The following is a 13,391-nucleotide window of genomic DNA, read 5'->3' on the forward strand; positions in this document are numbered from 1 at the left end:
GACAAGCCCGCACACATGCCCGTGGCTCACTGGGGTGGCCCTGGGCTACGAGGGCGGGCAGCCATCGCTGGGGACGGGCGGGGGACCGCTCCCCCCTCAGCCTCTGGGCAGAAGGGGCAGAAGGATCCAGATGGGGCCCTGGGGTCTGCCACACTGCCCGCTCCCTGTACACCACCCGCCGAGGCACTGGCCCCCAGTCCCTCGCCCCTCTCGGCAGGGGTGGCCACCTGCTCACCGTGGGGTGCTCCAAGGAGAAGCGCGAGGCCTCTCCAGCGTGGGCCACGGTGTGCGGGGCCCCAGGCTTGGGGCTGTCGGGGCTGTCGGGGCCCTCGACCCCCGGCCAGAGGAAGGGGCTGCCCAGCGGCGAGTGGGGCTGCGGGCTAAGCGTCTTCATCTCCAGCTCCAGCTCGGCCTCCAGCTCGGCCTCCTCTTTGGCCTCCTTGTTGCTTTCCTCCAAGTGCTTCATCAGCACGGCGATCACCACGTTGACCAGCACGAACTGGGCCGTCAGCACGAAGGACACGAAGTAGATGGGGGAGATGACCGTATTATAGCAGGTGGACTCCTGGTCACAGTCCCGGAGGGTGTCCTGTGAGCGTCAAAAGCATTACATACTGTCCTGGGGAAAGGGAGTTCTGGAGGGTTCCTGCATGGAGGAATCCCACACGTTTATTCACAGCCACTCATCTTGCCAAGGAATCTGGGCTCAAGGAGTGGACCTGCCTCCCTGGAGCCAGGGCCAGCCCCAGGAGGGCTCCCACGGCCCGGGGTGCTCACCTTCATGATGCCGTTCCAGTTGTCCCCTGTAGAGACTCGGAAGAGGGTCAGGAAGGCCATGCCAAAGTTCCGGAAGGTGGCATGCCGGCCCAGGCCCTCGCAGGGGTGCGTCTCGTCACACTCTAGAGGAGGAAGGCAGGAGAGAGAGGTTGGAGTTAGTGCAGGAGCCCCTAGGCCTCCAGCCCTGGCTCCTCTGCCCTCCCCACCCCAACTCACCCAGGTCTCCAAAGAGCTCCACACCCAAAGCTGCAAAGATGAAAAACAACAACATGAAGAGAAGTCCCAGGTTCCCCACCTGGAAGAGAGGAAAAGAAATGGGAAAGGTGCCACTGGGTCTCCCAGACAGCTTCCCGGAGCTCCCCCACAGCTTGTCCCTTTGGAAAGCACCCCCTTCTCCCTGAGAGGACCCCCTCCCACCCACCCCCGCCTCCAGCTACCTGGGGCAGGGCCTGCATGACTGTGTCCAGCAGCGCCCGCATGCCTACAGCCATCTTCAACAGCTTCAGCACTGCGGAACAGGACAGCGTGGTGAGCACCCCCCACCCGCCCAGCTCCACCCCTGCCCTGGACCCGCCACCACCCCCAACCCTCCCCTTTGGCAGAGCCTGGGCCAGGGAGAGAGACCCGTGGGAACACACATGCATGAAGTCCCTGGCCAGCCACAGAGCCGCCCCCTGCCCACCGCCCCCCCCGCCATTTCCCCCTGTGCAGGGGTGGGGGCGGTGGTGGGCAAGTAGCCAGGCACCAACCTCGGGCAATGCGTAGCACCCTCATGATGCGGATGATGGTGGGATTGATGGGCAGTGAGGCATTGACCTCAATCTCCTCCAGCGTGATGCCCATGATGGACAGCAGCACGATGGCTAGGTCCAGCTGGTTCCACCTGGAAAGGCCAGCACACAGCTCCCTGAGTGGGGGAGGGGCGCCGAGGAGGAGGGGCAGTCGTGGCAGCGTAAGTGACTACAGAATGGAGGGTGGAGGTCAGCCAGTCCCCCCTCTCCTCCCTGCAGAGAAGGCATGGCTTGACTCCAGTCACCAAGGCCTAGGTCTTCCAAGGCCTCTACTTTTCATTTGTTTTCACTCAATTTTTTTTTTTTTAAATGTGGCACTTACATGCTGTTTCCCGGGTGCCGAGCACTGTTTTAAGGGCTTTACAAACAGGAACTCACAATCTTTACAATATTATTTCTCCTTTTATAGATAAGGAAACCAACACACAGAGATGTTAAGGAACTTACCCAAGGTCATCAGCTTCTAAGTGGTGGAACCAGGATCTTAATCTGGTCCAGGCAGTCTGGCTCCAGGCTGTGCTCTTAAGCCCCAATCTGGGCCACATCGATTTCCAGCTGCCTGCGTCCCCCAGGCCCTGGATGCCCCCCAACTCCCCTTTGCCATCAGCCCTCGGTGGGTCCTGGAGTGGAGGCTGAACCTCAGGGGTCCGGAAAGCTTTCCACGTATTTCCCTGGGAGACACATTCCCGCACTCCCTGCTCAACCCACCCCTCTCTGTTACCTGTCTTGGAAGAACCGACGGAAGCCAAAGGCCACAAGTTTAAAAACTGACTCCAAGACAAAGATGACGGTGAAGATATAGTTGCAGATCTTTAAGGCTTCGTCCAGGATCTGGCAAGGATGGAGGGGGGACATCTATGCAGGGCTTCCTAAGGCCCAGGGGGGATGTCTGCCCCTCCCCCTTCATCACACTCCCAGATCTGGGAGGCGGGTGAGTCTAAGAGGACCTTTCTTTTCTGTCCCTGCCATGACGGTCGACCATTGGCCACCACACCAGGATAGAAGAGGGTCCTCACGCATGATCCAGGCTTTGTGTTAAAGGGTCTCTCTCCTTGAGGGACGGGGAGGAGACCACATGAGAGTGTGCTGGAAGGCACAGAAGGCTAGAGCCTGGAAAAGGGCCTCGTGCATTACTAATTCAACATCCCCATTTTACAGATGGGGAGCCTGAGGGCTGGAGGACCACTGACGGGGGCCGATCTCAGGAGTGGCAAGATCGTTGGTGAGTCGGGAGCTGGACATTCACTAGAATCGAAACACTGAAAGGGCAGACACTGGTCTTCACTGGTCTGCCTTCTTTACCCTCAAAGGGAAAAGAAACCCCTGGCGGGCACTCAATAAATATTTGTTGGGTGAAGAAGTCAGCTCTTCCACTTCCTAGCCGCAGGATCTTGGTCCAGTCGTGGAAGCTCTCTGAGCCTTGGTGTCCCTATCCATAAAGCCAAGACGATACCCGCTTCCAAGAGTCGAGGCAAGGTATACAAAAGGAACTCCTGTCGGGGGCCCAGGACTGGCCTGAGGCACCCCAGTGGAGGGCTTGGCCTCCCCCTGCAGTCCCACGGCTGGACCCAGGGCCCGGAGGCCCGGTCACTCACTCCTACCTGGGGCTGCTGGTAGTGCTCCATGGCCATGGTGACCACGTTCAGCCCAATGACACCCGTGATGAAGAGGTCCAGGTAATGGCTGGTGCACAAGTGGTGGACAAGGAGCCGGAAGCGGGAGTAGTCTGAGTAGTAGGGTTTGCACTGGGCCTCTGGGGGGCAGGAGAGAGAGCAGAGCAGCCATCGGGCCCCGCCCATGGCACCCCCGCCACCCGAGCCCCTCACGGCCGCCAGCCTCTAACGCCACAGCTGCAACATTCCAGTGTCCTCCGAATCCTCGCCCTCCACACACTGCCTTTCTCGGGGAGGCGGGACCGGGGGGCTCCCTCGGCGTCTGCCCTCCAAGCATCTGTTCTACGGGCTACAGTGAGGTGCAGAAGGGCTCAGGACATGCAGAGCTCCCCACCCACATTAGACACCAGGTGAGCCCCATCCCCAAGGCAGCCTCCAAAATCCACCAGCCCCTCAGAAAGCCCCTGACTCGGTGTCCCGCAGTAAGGCCAGATCAATAAGATGGAAAACAGCCGGTCTTATCAGGCTCAGAGGCAGCTCCATCAACAGAGGGGCAAAGGCCCTGGCTCCTTCACCATGCTGCAGCCCCTCGGGGGGAGCACAATGGATTACACAGAGCTGGGATTTGGGGATAACACCGGAGATTGAAAATCGGACATCTTCTTGGCTGGCCGCATGGACCCATCCGGAGGGCCTCGGGGCGGGGGGCCCTCATGGTGTGGGGGCGGGGTGCAGAAAGGCGGCCACAGGGCTCTGCGCTTCCCAGATTCATCTGGGGTGGGGGGCTCCACCTGAAGGACTCACCCAGTTTCTAATGAGGCCATGCCCCGCCTGCTCCTTGGGGTCAGGGCGGCGTCACACTACAGGCTGGGCTGGAAGCACTGTCTGAGATCTGTCAGAGGCGTATTTCCCTTGTAATTAGTGAACCACTTAGTTATAAGATCATGGTGCCAGAAGGTTGGCCGGCTAAGCAGGCAGAATGAATCTGGGGGCAGGAGATGGCAGGGGGCCCCTCCTCCAGGTGCTGAGCAAAGGCCAGGCCAAGTTGGGGAGGGATGTCAAGTGGAGATGGTTGACAGATGGGTCAAAGTAAGAAGAGGCTCCCCAAGGGGAGGCTTGGGGCAGCCTCAGGTCCCAGACAGCCCTTCCCCCTCTAAAACTCTAGGGCGGAAGCCAGCCAGCAAGGGCTGCCGCCTCTGAGGCCCATGCCAGGCAGGGCTGGCTGGCTCAGGGGCAGCAGGAAGCTTGGGGTCCAGGCCAGCTCAGATATAAATGTCCTTCCCCATGCAGAGGACGATGGAACAAAGAGGTAAACTGAGGCAGGGAGTGGCCTGGTGGGGAGCCCCCACCAAAGGCCGAAGGAAGAAGAGCGCCCAAGAGCTCCATGTGCCATCTCACCGGATGCCACTCTCCAGCATCGGCCTTGAGGTGTGGATAACCAAGAGGCAGAAAGTCCCGAATGTTCTGGTGCCCCATACAGTGCGTGAGGCGATCAATTTTGTTTTCAGAGATGGGCCAGCCAGCTCTGGCTTCGTTAGTTCAGATGGCCCTCTGCTCCCCAGGGCAGGGGCAGGTCGAGAGGCGCGGGATGGGGGACAACAGGCCACGGGTCATCCACACTGCGATTGTGGAGGTGGACCAGATGAGCCAGGCCTCTTCCTTCCTTCCTTCCTTCAGTACCCACGAGAACCAGAGGGCGCTAGCCGCCTTAGCAGCTGGAACACTGTCTCAGCATTAATCTCCGTAAGTGCCGGGAACACCCGATCCCATTATGCTAAAATATGAATGGAGAATTAACTAAAATGTTTGAATACAATTAGGTTAGAAAAAGTGGCTCCTTATTAGCCCCGTTATTAGCTGAGATAATGCAGAGGAAGAGGTGGGGAGAGTCTCCCCTCTCCCCTGTTCCCCTAGTCTGACAGCAGAGGCAGCCCCAGGCCAGACAGAGCTGAGGCAGACGGGATTAGCCTGGGACCTTCCTCCAGACAGCCCAGAGGAAAGCGGGCAACAGGGCTGAGGCGGGACTTCTTGCTCAGTGACAGGTGCCGGGCCCTTGAGGTCTGCCCCTCCAGGCCGGGCCCCCACCCCAGACCAGCAGGTGCAGAGGCTGACCGAAATCCCACTTCAGAGCACAGGTCCAGAGAGTCCCAGGGCCAGTCTGATCAGCATGCCCTTGACCAGCCCCTCGGTTTTACAGAGGGAGAGAACAAGGCCCCACACAGGGGAGCTGTCCATACACTGAGAGGTCATGACAGAGCCAGGACCCGAACTCCCAGCCCACATCTCCCGCCAGGTGCCTGGTGGGTTTAGACACAAGGCCTTGTGGCCTTGCCCCAGAGGTGCCCTTCAGAGAGTTCACCCAAAGGCTCTCACTGTTAAAGTTTGGATGATGCCACCCGCCATGGCTCCCCAGCCCTGGGTTCTACAAGCAAGCACCTGAGCTCAGAGAAGTAGAGACCTCCCAGAGTAGCATTGCGCAGGTCTGCGGCTCCGAGGGCTCTGGCTGTAGCCCATCTCCCTGCCCCCCACCAGTATAAGCTGCCTTGGAGAACTGGCAGAGCTGGTCAGTAGCGGTGGAAGGGTACCCCCAGGACTGCCCAGCCCCCAGCCAGGGGCAGGAGCCAGGAGAGGATGGGGGCAGCATGTCTGTGAGTGAGGGCAGCAGGTGTGGGGGGGTTAGTAGAGCCCAAGGCACAGCTGGGGCAGAGGGTTTGCAAAGAAGAGTGACAGGCAGGAGGCAGAAGGCAGGGGTCACTCCCAGGGACGCAGGCCCTGATGGCAGAGGCCACACCTTCAGCTGCCGTAGCCAGGCCTGATCCCAGTGAGTGGAAATAGGTGCCACAGGGGGCCGACAGGAGTGCCCCCGATTGGCTGGTGACCCTGGTCCCTCCCTTCTCGCCCAGAGGCTGAGCTGGACCCAGGTGTCCTATCAGGCCCATTCCCCTGATAATCAGTGAGTCTTTCCTTCTGCCTTTCCCCAGAGTCTGGCTGGCCCCCTCCTCTGGGAGCGGCACAGAGTGGGAGTAGAGCTGGCTGGGAGGTGTGGTGCACGGGGTTGGGGGGTTCTTTCTGGCTGCCCCAGATTAAGGTGTGTGACTTTGTACCCATCACACAGCTGGGTAGACCATGCGTCGTCATCGCCATCCCCTGGCAATGGGTTGGAAATGCAGATGATCTGTCATCCCCTAGAGCAGCCCGTGGGAATTTCTAGGGCGGGGCTCAGGTTATCTGTTTTAATCTGTTCTTCAGGTGGTGCCTATGTGCCCAGCAGTTTGAAAAGCTCTACTGGAGACCACACAACGGCAGGTTTGGGAAAGAGGGCTTTGGGCTGGTCTGAGCCCCTGAAGGGGGTCTCTGAGTCTTCATCACCGGCTGGAAAGGTAATAAGACACACCGTTGTCATCAGGGGACGGGCCTGTAAGTGCCAACGGGAGCATGGTGCAATGCGCCCAGAATGGGGGTGCAGCGTGCGGGTAACACAGATGCGGGGCATTGATTGGGTGTCTTGGGAGGAGACCTTGGGGCCAAGAGAGTCCGAGTGCGTTCATTCCCGGTGGAAAAGCCTCTGCGGGCCAGCCCTATGCCAGGGCGGTGTTGGGGGAAATGTGTACTCGTGGGTGTTCAGTCTGCAGACCAGGTGACCCCATAAGGGAAGAGCTGAAGCTACTTCCTCCTCTCCTCCCCTCCCCCCAACACATCAGGAATTGGCCGTACAGCCTGACACAGAGACGTGGGACCCAGGCAATCCAGACACGAACCTGCCAGAGCCTCCCGGACCCCCAGACGTGTACACAGTTGCTCAATGCCAAACACCAGAACCTGGCACCAAGGGGACGGGAAACATCAATCCTCAGGGTTGGCCTCCCAATTTGAGGCTCGGGGGTTCCCTGAGCCCCCATAGATCAGGCAGCCCAACATCTAGAGGGTAACATCTGCCAGAGTCTGGCTTCTGGGGGAGTACAGAATAGTGGGGAAAGGCGCAGCCCAGTGGTCCCCAGCCTGAAGTCCCAAGTCCTCTGCAGCCCAAGAAGGCAGTTGTATGGGGGCCCTTACGTTCTTTTCAATATTTCTAAGAGCTTAAAAGAAATCAGACCTAGGCCTACATTAAGACCCCACAGACTGATCTAATGGCAGAAGGGTCCTCCTTTGCTATTGTTCTGGGCGAAACCTTCCGCAGCGCAGAGCTCTGGGTAGCAACTAGATGTGCCTTTGATTAGCAAAAGCAGTGAAAAAAGTCATTACAGACATGCGCCTAACTTCAAAAGCAGGCTCTTAGAACGCGGGTTCTGCTGGAGGAGGGGATAAAGGGTGCCTTTGGGGATGAACAGATTGGGAACCACTGGGCGAAGATAGGGTAGAAGGAGGCCCCGCAGCCCCATCACAGGCTCCCTGAGCCTCTGACCACCTGCCTGGTGCCTGGGGGCCGTGTCGGGGCAGCGTCGGGGCAGCAGCGGCCTAAGGACCGGGGAAGGACAAGCAGGACCAGAGCCTTCCCAGGGACACGGCTCTCAAAGACAAGGACCCAACTCACCCCTGACCAGATCTCTGGCTTTTTTGGGGGGTGGAGGGGAGATGCTGGCGGCTAACTTAGGCCGCGATTCCCAATCCTGCTGTTTGTAGCGATGACGTGGTCACCGCGATTACTTGACTATTAACAAATCTGTTCAATTATTCATTGTTACATTTTTAAAACAAATCCTTTCCCTCTCTGTTCCTCTCCTCCCGCTTGTTGGGATCAAAGTATCCCCTTCAGACAAAAGGAGACAGGCGAGATTTGCAGCTCTAATAATCAATGGAACGGTGTGACCCGGGGGGAGGAGCAGGAGTGGGAACGGGCAGCAGGGGGCAGGGCAGCTGGGCCCTTGGAAGCCCTGCGGGGAGAAGGAGGGTCCCCTCCCAGAGGTGTGGGAGGAAGGAGCGTGCAAGACCCTCACCTCCCAGTCCTGAGTAGCACAGGCCTAGAGGATGACTGACGCAGAGCCCGGTGCCCCAGGGACCCTCCGTCCCTCACCCCAAGAGGACGGAATCAAGGAGCCAAGGATGGGGGAGCAAAGAGGACCTCGCGGCACGCGTGAGGCAGGCCTGGGGGCAGGTAGGGCCTGACCGTCCCCGGGCCTTGCCCTGGAACCCACAACCCCAGACGCAGTACCTGGCGCCGCGCTGGAGTTGCTGCCGGAAGCAATTACATCGTCCAGCATTAGATCTAAAAGAACGAAACACGACATCGGTCACTGGCCGGACCAGGTGGCCTGGGCGGGGCCCCCTCTAATCAGCACGCTCCCCCTCATCTCCAGCCCTCACTCGGCCTATCAATGGGGTGCCCCGAGCACTAGCATGGGTGGCTGGTCCTAAGCGTTTGTCCGGCCCCAAACTCTGGCCCCAGGGCCTTTGAGGGAGGTGAGCCACTGGGCCTGCTCCTCAGGGTCACAGGCGTGGGGGAAACAGAGGTATGGGGAGGGGCAGGCCGCCTGTCATCAGAACAGATGTCCACTCCTACCCGCGCCTCAGCCGGGGCAGCACCTGAGAGAGCTCCAGACCCCAGAAGGGGAGCCAGCTGGTCAGGCAGGGCCAGAAGCGCCTCCTGCCAAAAGCGTTCCATCTGGAGAGGCCCTGCTGCTGAGAAGGCAGGCGGCAAGGAGGGGCGGGGTGGAGCAGGGGTGGAAGCGTGGCTGCTTGGGGTGGTGCCCCTGCTCAGCTTCAGACCTCCATGGGGATAGCCCAGGTGGGGCCCCTACCCCAGGGCTGAGCAGGGGGCATGGGGCACTGACGTTGAGGATGTGGGGCGTTGAGGATGTGGGACGTGGAGAACTGCACCACCCACCCCTGCCCAGAGGCCAGTATCTCCTCGCCATTGCCGTGGGTCCTCCCATCCAACAGGAAGCTCTGGCCTGGTCCCTCCATCACCCAGCCCGGCCCCCTTCCCACCCCCTCCCCAAGCTCCAGGTGCTCTAGGTGCCCCCCACCGGTAGCAGGAAATAGGGCCAGGGGCAGAGCCCAGGGAGGGCCACAGCAGCCCCTAACCCCTTTGCTGGTACTCACATTTCAACAAACCAAAGGGAAAACTCAGAGCACTGCACACATCTTATTGGCGTGAGGAAGAAGGTTTGTGACAGGGTGGAGGGAAGGGAACCCCGCAGACCAAATAGAGACAGACACAGAAAGTCTTAGAGAAGCCCACACAGAAAGATACTCAGTGAGACGTGGGTTGAGACTGAGACAGAGTCACAGAGATTACTGAGTACGAGACAGGGACCCTGAAGACAGGGAGACAGGTGCACACACCCCTGAGAAACAAAGGGGCCCCCGCGCCTGTTCCTTCTCTTGCATCCTTCCTGGAATCTGTGTCTTTTCTCTTAGTGTCGGCCACCCCTGGTGTAAAAGCGTGAGCAGGGACAGGAAAGGGCCTCCTCCAACCAACACCGAGAGATGCTGGAGATCCCAGGTGAGGGGGCTGAGGGTTCTAAGGCCAGAGAGTCATGAGGTCAGAGTTCCTATAACCTCACACCTGCCCTGAGAGATTTCCATGCCCCCCAACCCCTGGCTTGGCAAAAAAAAAAAAATAAAAATAAGGACAGCCAGGAAGCTAGGGGCTTTTGCTGGAGATAGGGAGAGAGAGTGTGTCTGGGGTTCTCTCACGCATCGTCCATTTGTAAGACCTCTGCTGAGGTCTTGCTCAGCAACTACAGACCTTAGGCAGGCACGGGTTCAAGGTGCTTGCTCCCCAAACCTGGAGCAGGCGAGTCTGGCACCTCGGCCAGTCCCTGGGTGTCTGGACACCGGCAGGCCCCAAAGCAGCAGGATTCTCAATCCCATGAGGCTCCTCTGCGAGGCGAGCTGGGAGGGGTCGTGCATCACCTTCTGCCCGGCATCCTCCGAGAAGTGTGATGCTGAGACCCGGGGAGCCCCACAGGGTGGGGGTCGCTCCCCCTCCCCCATGGGGCTGGACTGGTCTGCTTCATGCGTGCTCTAAAGGCTGACATGCTCTTGAGGGGAAAGGAGGTGAGGAGGGGGGTGGGAGTGCCTTCTCCCGCCCCCCCCTCCCAGCCCCTGGTCCCCTGCAGTCACAAGGCCAAGGTCAAGCACGACTCAGAGAGATGTGGAAAGACTACCGACCAGCCATCTGCTTCTCCTTACTCCTTCTCTTTTTCTCCAGTCTCCGTAGACGCTTCTCCTCCCGCCGTCGAGCCTCCTCCTCCTCCTGGTGCTGCCTGCACTTGTGGAAGTTCTCCACCACCACGCCCACAAACATGTTCAGGACAAAGAAGGCCACGATGAGCAGGAACGAGATGAAGTACAGCAGCATCCAAGGGTTGTGGTTCATGACAGGCTGGTGGGGATCAGGAAGGACAGGTGGAGGCATCAGCCCGAGGAGGCGTCAGACCCAGCTGCCTCGGGTGCTTCCCCACAGCCTGGGCTCATGAAGACGCGCTCTGCAGACTTGGTTAGCTACAGGGCCCCCATGGGAGATCTACTTGAGTGATGTGGCTTTGGTGTTAAGCCGGAGGGAACAGCGGGGACTGTGGCAAAGGAGAGGTGTAGGTATTCTATCAAAAGGGGCAGCTGCTTCCTTGTACCAGTAACTCCTGCCCTGAAGGAATTCAAGCCCCATGTTCCCAGGTCCTTAGACTAATCCTGAGCGGGCCCAATTCTGGATTTGCACTTGAAATCCACTAGTGTTTAGATGTTTGCCGCTATTCAAAAAAATGTAAACATGTTGCAATCCAACAAAACACACCAGGATTTGGCCTGCAGGCTACCAGTCAAAAAGCCTCTGCTGTAAAAGGTGATGCCTCCTTGATGGCATTCTGTCAATCAGCCTCCCTCTTTCTGTCCAGGGCCCACACCCCATCATGCCTAGAGTGGCCTGAACCCAAAGGTGAATCCTGCCTACCGTGGCCCTACCTGCTGGTCCACACCCACAGCATCCAGTCCGTCGTACATGATGTCCACCCAGCCATCCTTCGAGGCCAGCACGAACAGGGACATCAGGGCCTTGGGGGAGGGGAGGAGGAGAAACCATCTGAAACCTAGGCTGTGTGGCCAAGCCACCCACCACCTGTCCCCAGAGTGCCTCCTGGTAGCAGCTCAGGGGACGAACGCCTTTCAGAGGTCAGGCTTGAGTCACACTGCGGGCCCCTCAAGAGCTCTCTGTCCCAGAGCTTTGTGGCTGGTGTGAAGCCAGAGGAGCCCTGGGAGATGATCAGGGCCTCTGACCCTGGCCAGGTAGAGGAAGGGACACCAGAGCCCTGGAAATCCAGGAAGCAAAACCAGGCCGGGTCTGGGAAGCAAACCAGCAAAAGTAAATGAGCAATTTCATTTTCTATGTGGCTCTGTGTTTGCGAACGTGGACGAGAAGGGGTTGCCTCGACAGTATAAATGTGACCTGCCCCAGGCTAAGCAGACGCATCCATCGTCTCGTTGTGCCCTTCCCACGAGCCTCCATGGAAATGCCAGGATGACCCACGCATCCGGCGGATGCCCTGGCAAGTCAGCCGTCCCACGCATCATGACGCGTGGACTTGGGTCGTCTCCGGACGCCTGTGACCGCCACCCCCACACCCACCTCGGAGCATGGAGCTCACCTGGCCGAGGTTGTCAAAGTTGTACTTGTGCCGGACCCACCGGTAACTGGCCTCAGCACAGTCGGATTTGTTGGTGATGTTCCTGGTGTCCTCACCTTGGCATACGAAGAACTTCCCTTTGAAGAGCTACACACACACACACACACACACACACACACACACACACACCAGGAGACAGAGCTGAGTGAGCTGTGGCCACAGGAAGCCCTGAACTCCCCAGCCCCACCCCTCCCACACAAGCCCTGGGGCCTGGGAGCTCCCACACACCCTGACTGAGGACCCGGGGTGCGGGCGAGTCAGGGGAACACCGACAGGAACCCCCCTGTGAGCACCCCTTCCTCTGGGCTCCTGGAAGCCAAGACCCTAGAGGAGAGAAGGTCAGTGGGGCAGGTGCTGGGGAAGGACAGAGGGCGGAAGGAACTGTCACTGGTTTTCTGCGAAGGGTGAAGCCAGTGGCTCTCCGGGTGGGGTCCCTGGACCAGCAGCATTGGCATCATCTGGGAACATGTTAGAAATGCAAACTCTTGGGCCCACCCCACCCCCCCCCCCCGCTCTGGGGGAGGGGCCAAATGACGTGGTTTAATGGTGTGGCAGGCTAGGGATTATTGACTCCACTTTACAGATGAGGAAAACGGAGGCTCGAGGAAGTAAATTCACACATAACTAAGGGAGAATAACCAGTAGGTGGCAGAGAGGGGCCTTGAATTCAGGTATTTCTGACTGGAAATCTCCGCCTCCTTTCATAACACACCAGGCTATGACTGTGGGTGGGGGAGGGAATAGGGGGCCGGGAGGACCAGGCGGCTTCGGCAACCCGCTGAGGATGGACCTAAGTCTACTGGAAAAGCCCAGGACTGGGCTCCCAATGGCTCCCTCTGCTCATTCAAGCCATTTGGACGTGAGGAAGGGGAAGGGGCACTGGCTATGCCAAGAGGCTCCACACAGGTTTGGCAAATGTACCCCAGCCTGGTCCCTGAGATTGGAGTATTCTAGCAAACCAGGAACAGCCCTCTGCCCTGGGCAAAGAGGACACTCCAGGAAGCCAAAAGACAGGAATGGGAGGGGCAGTAGCCACCCAGGAGCTCCCCTGCCGCCCAGACAGCAGGCTGGCTGCCCTGAAACCGAGACAGCTTCAGCCAGGGGGTTCTGGAAGGCTGCGGTGGAGGGGCTCCCCGGCTCCCGAGGGGCGCCTGCTGAGTCCTGCAGGCAGCTCCTGATCTTTTTTCCCTCCCAAACCAGTTTCCTCCCTGGGCCAGAGGCCCAGTTTCCCCAGCAGCCCCCACTTCCTGCCTCGTCTGGGGTCTGCACCCTCCTGCCTGCCAGCTTGCCGCTAACCTGGCCCAGCTGTCTGGGCCCTGGATCCCCAGCTCTGGCCTGCAGCCCGCTCAGCTCGAGCAGGGAGGGAGGGGAAGGGATCCCGGAGCAGACGGGGCCAGGGCCGCTTCTGTCCTCCAGCGTGCGGTGGGCGGGGTGGGGGGTGCAGGAAGAACAGTCTGCAGCCGCCACGGGTCAGCAGCCTCTCTGAGGCCCTTGTCCCCTTTGGGAACTTCTTCTAGGCTCTGAGTTTTCTGCAAAACGCCCAGGAGGTAAAGGGGACTGAGGCCTAGGGCCTCAAGGGAAGTGTCCCT

General features: G+C 59.4%; 1 protein-coding gene across 33 annotated transcripts in view; it reads right to left on the reverse strand.

Annotated features, from left to right (window-relative positions):
* CACNA1G (calcium voltage-gated channel subunit alpha1 G) overlaps positions 1-13,391 on the reverse strand; it is a 61,999-nt gene that overhangs the window by 7,256 nt on the left and 41,352 nt on the right. For 9 of the 33 annotated variants that reach the window (XM_032872096.1, XM_032872074.1, XM_032872073.1 and 6 more), the window contains 11 exons: positions 11,764-11,889; positions 11,084-11,173; positions 10,295-10,508; positions 8,331-8,384; positions 3,170-3,321; positions 2,290-2,399; positions 1,527-1,660; positions 1,215-1,285; positions 994-1,072; positions 778-899; positions 236-589 (listed from right to left, as the gene is read on the reverse strand). In XM_032872096.1, coding sequence (XP_032727987.1) covers positions 236-589; positions 778-899; positions 994-1,072; positions 1,215-1,285; positions 1,527-1,660; positions 2,290-2,399; positions 3,170-3,321; positions 8,331-8,384; positions 10,295-10,508; positions 11,084-11,173; positions 11,764-11,889 — 1,506 coding nt within the window. The remainder of the gene's footprint in view (positions 1-235; positions 590-777; positions 900-993; positions 1,073-1,214; positions 1,286-1,526; positions 1,661-2,289; positions 2,400-3,169; positions 3,322-8,330; positions 8,385-10,294; positions 10,509-11,083; positions 11,174-11,763; positions 11,890-13,391) is intronic. The other 24 variants (XM_032872100.1, XM_032872088.1, XM_032872078.1 and 21 more) reach the window with 3 other exon arrangements.

Source organism: Lontra canadensis, unplaced genomic scaffold, assembly GCF_010015895.1.
Source record: "Lontra canadensis isolate GAN:19392208 unplaced genomic scaffold, GSC_riverotter_1.0 scaffold43, whole genome shotgun sequence".
In the NCBI taxonomy this organism is placed as follows: Eukaryota; Metazoa; Chordata; class Mammalia; order Carnivora; family Mustelidae; genus Lontra; species Lontra canadensis.